General features: G+C 55.2%; 1 protein-coding gene across 3 annotated transcripts in view; it reads right to left on the reverse strand.

Moving 5' to 3' along the window:
- The window catches only part of TMEM9 (transmembrane protein 9), an 8,113-nt gene that overhangs the window by 4,227 nt on the left and 2,631 nt on the right, over positions 1–1,255 (reverse strand). For 2 of the 3 annotated variants that reach the window (XM_027904761.1, XM_027904762.1), the window contains exons 2-3: positions 823–924; positions 65–156 (exon numbers count right to left, since the gene is read on the reverse strand). In XM_027904761.1, coding sequence (XP_027760562.1) covers positions 65–156; positions 823–915 — 185 coding nt within the window. In that variant the 5' untranslated portion in view covers positions 916–924. Of the gene's footprint in view, positions 1–64; positions 157–822; positions 1,032–1,255 lie in introns of those variants that run through there. The other variant, XM_027904760.1, reaches the window with a different exon arrangement.

Genomic DNA, 1,255 nt, shown 5'->3' on the forward strand with positions numbered 1-1,255 from the left:
CTGGCAACTCTGGAGCATTGGTGGCTTTCATGGGCTGACCCCCCAGGCTTCAAGCCCAACTCACCAGTCCTTTTGGGACACATTCTTGTTGTAGATGTGCCCACTGATGTTCCGGTATGGGGGGCAGATGCACTTGCAGCGAATGTCCTCGGAGCTCTGCGGGGGCAGAGGAGCCGGTGAGGGAGAGAACACCCAGTTCTGCCACCCTCACCACCTTGGGCTGGGACAGGCTGAACATCCTCTGGGACAGAGAACACTCCACCCCAGAGAACACTTCCCCCCACTTCCCTTCCTCCTGCACTCTGACATCAGTACCTTCCCAGGTTTAACATGTCCCTTGGCCAATTCCAGCACCTCCAGCCAGGTGCTTTTGGAACCAATTTTAAAATGGAAACTCCAAAGCCCAGCAGAAGGCAGGGCAGGGGCCACTGTCACACACAGTCACAGCCCTGCACAGTAAATACACCACAAATAATGGCCAGTCTCTTCGCGAACGAAGAACCGGGGAAGGTCTTTACACCTTCCAGCCTGCGCATTGGATTTTTTAGGTGAGACACAGTGTGCGCGGAACTGAGCCCACCCTTTAATCCTGAGGTTCGTCTGCCGGGGCCAAGCACGCTTGGACGGTGGCAGCGAGGTCCTCAGGACGTAGATGGATTGCCTTATGGGCTAACGAGCTCCATCTGCCCGGGGAGGGGCCCCGACCGGGAATCGAACCCAGGTCTCTGCAGTGACAGTGCAAATACACTCCTTATCTTTGCAAACATGCCCAGCTGCTTCTCTGCTGTGCCCCTCCCAGTGGTGCCCGATGCTGTCACCCACCTTGCTGGCCTGTGCTGGGGGGCACAGGAGGCAGCCCAGCAGCACCAGCAGCACCAGGGGGCTCACAGAATTCCGGGAGCACTGGGCAAACATCGTGGGAGCCTGAGGGAACAAAAACATCCAGGATGGAGGATCTCATCTGAACGCAGCCACAAAGAGGGAGGCCGAGCTTTTTTTTTTGGCCTCAGTGTTGCCCAGGAAGGATTTTATCCCTGAATCACAGCTGATGCCAGCCAGAAACTCCTGGGAACACTTTACACAGATCCCAAGAAACACTCCTCTCTGAAGAGCTTCCACACGCCCTAGAAACACACATCCAAACTACCCCAGCCCCGCAAAAACATTCCTGATTTCCTTACAATTTAACTTGCACAAAACCTCCTGTTTCTCTCTTGCTGCTGTGGAGCCCTGCAACAGGTATTTTGCTGCTAAT

This window comes from Empidonax traillii, unplaced genomic scaffold (assembly GCF_003031625.1).
Source record: "Empidonax traillii isolate 1590-97213 ecotype Southwest subspecies unplaced genomic scaffold, ASM303162v1 scaffold1085:size188410, whole genome shotgun sequence".
NCBI classification, from domain to species: Eukaryota; Metazoa; Chordata; class Aves; order Passeriformes; family Tyrannidae; genus Empidonax; species Empidonax traillii.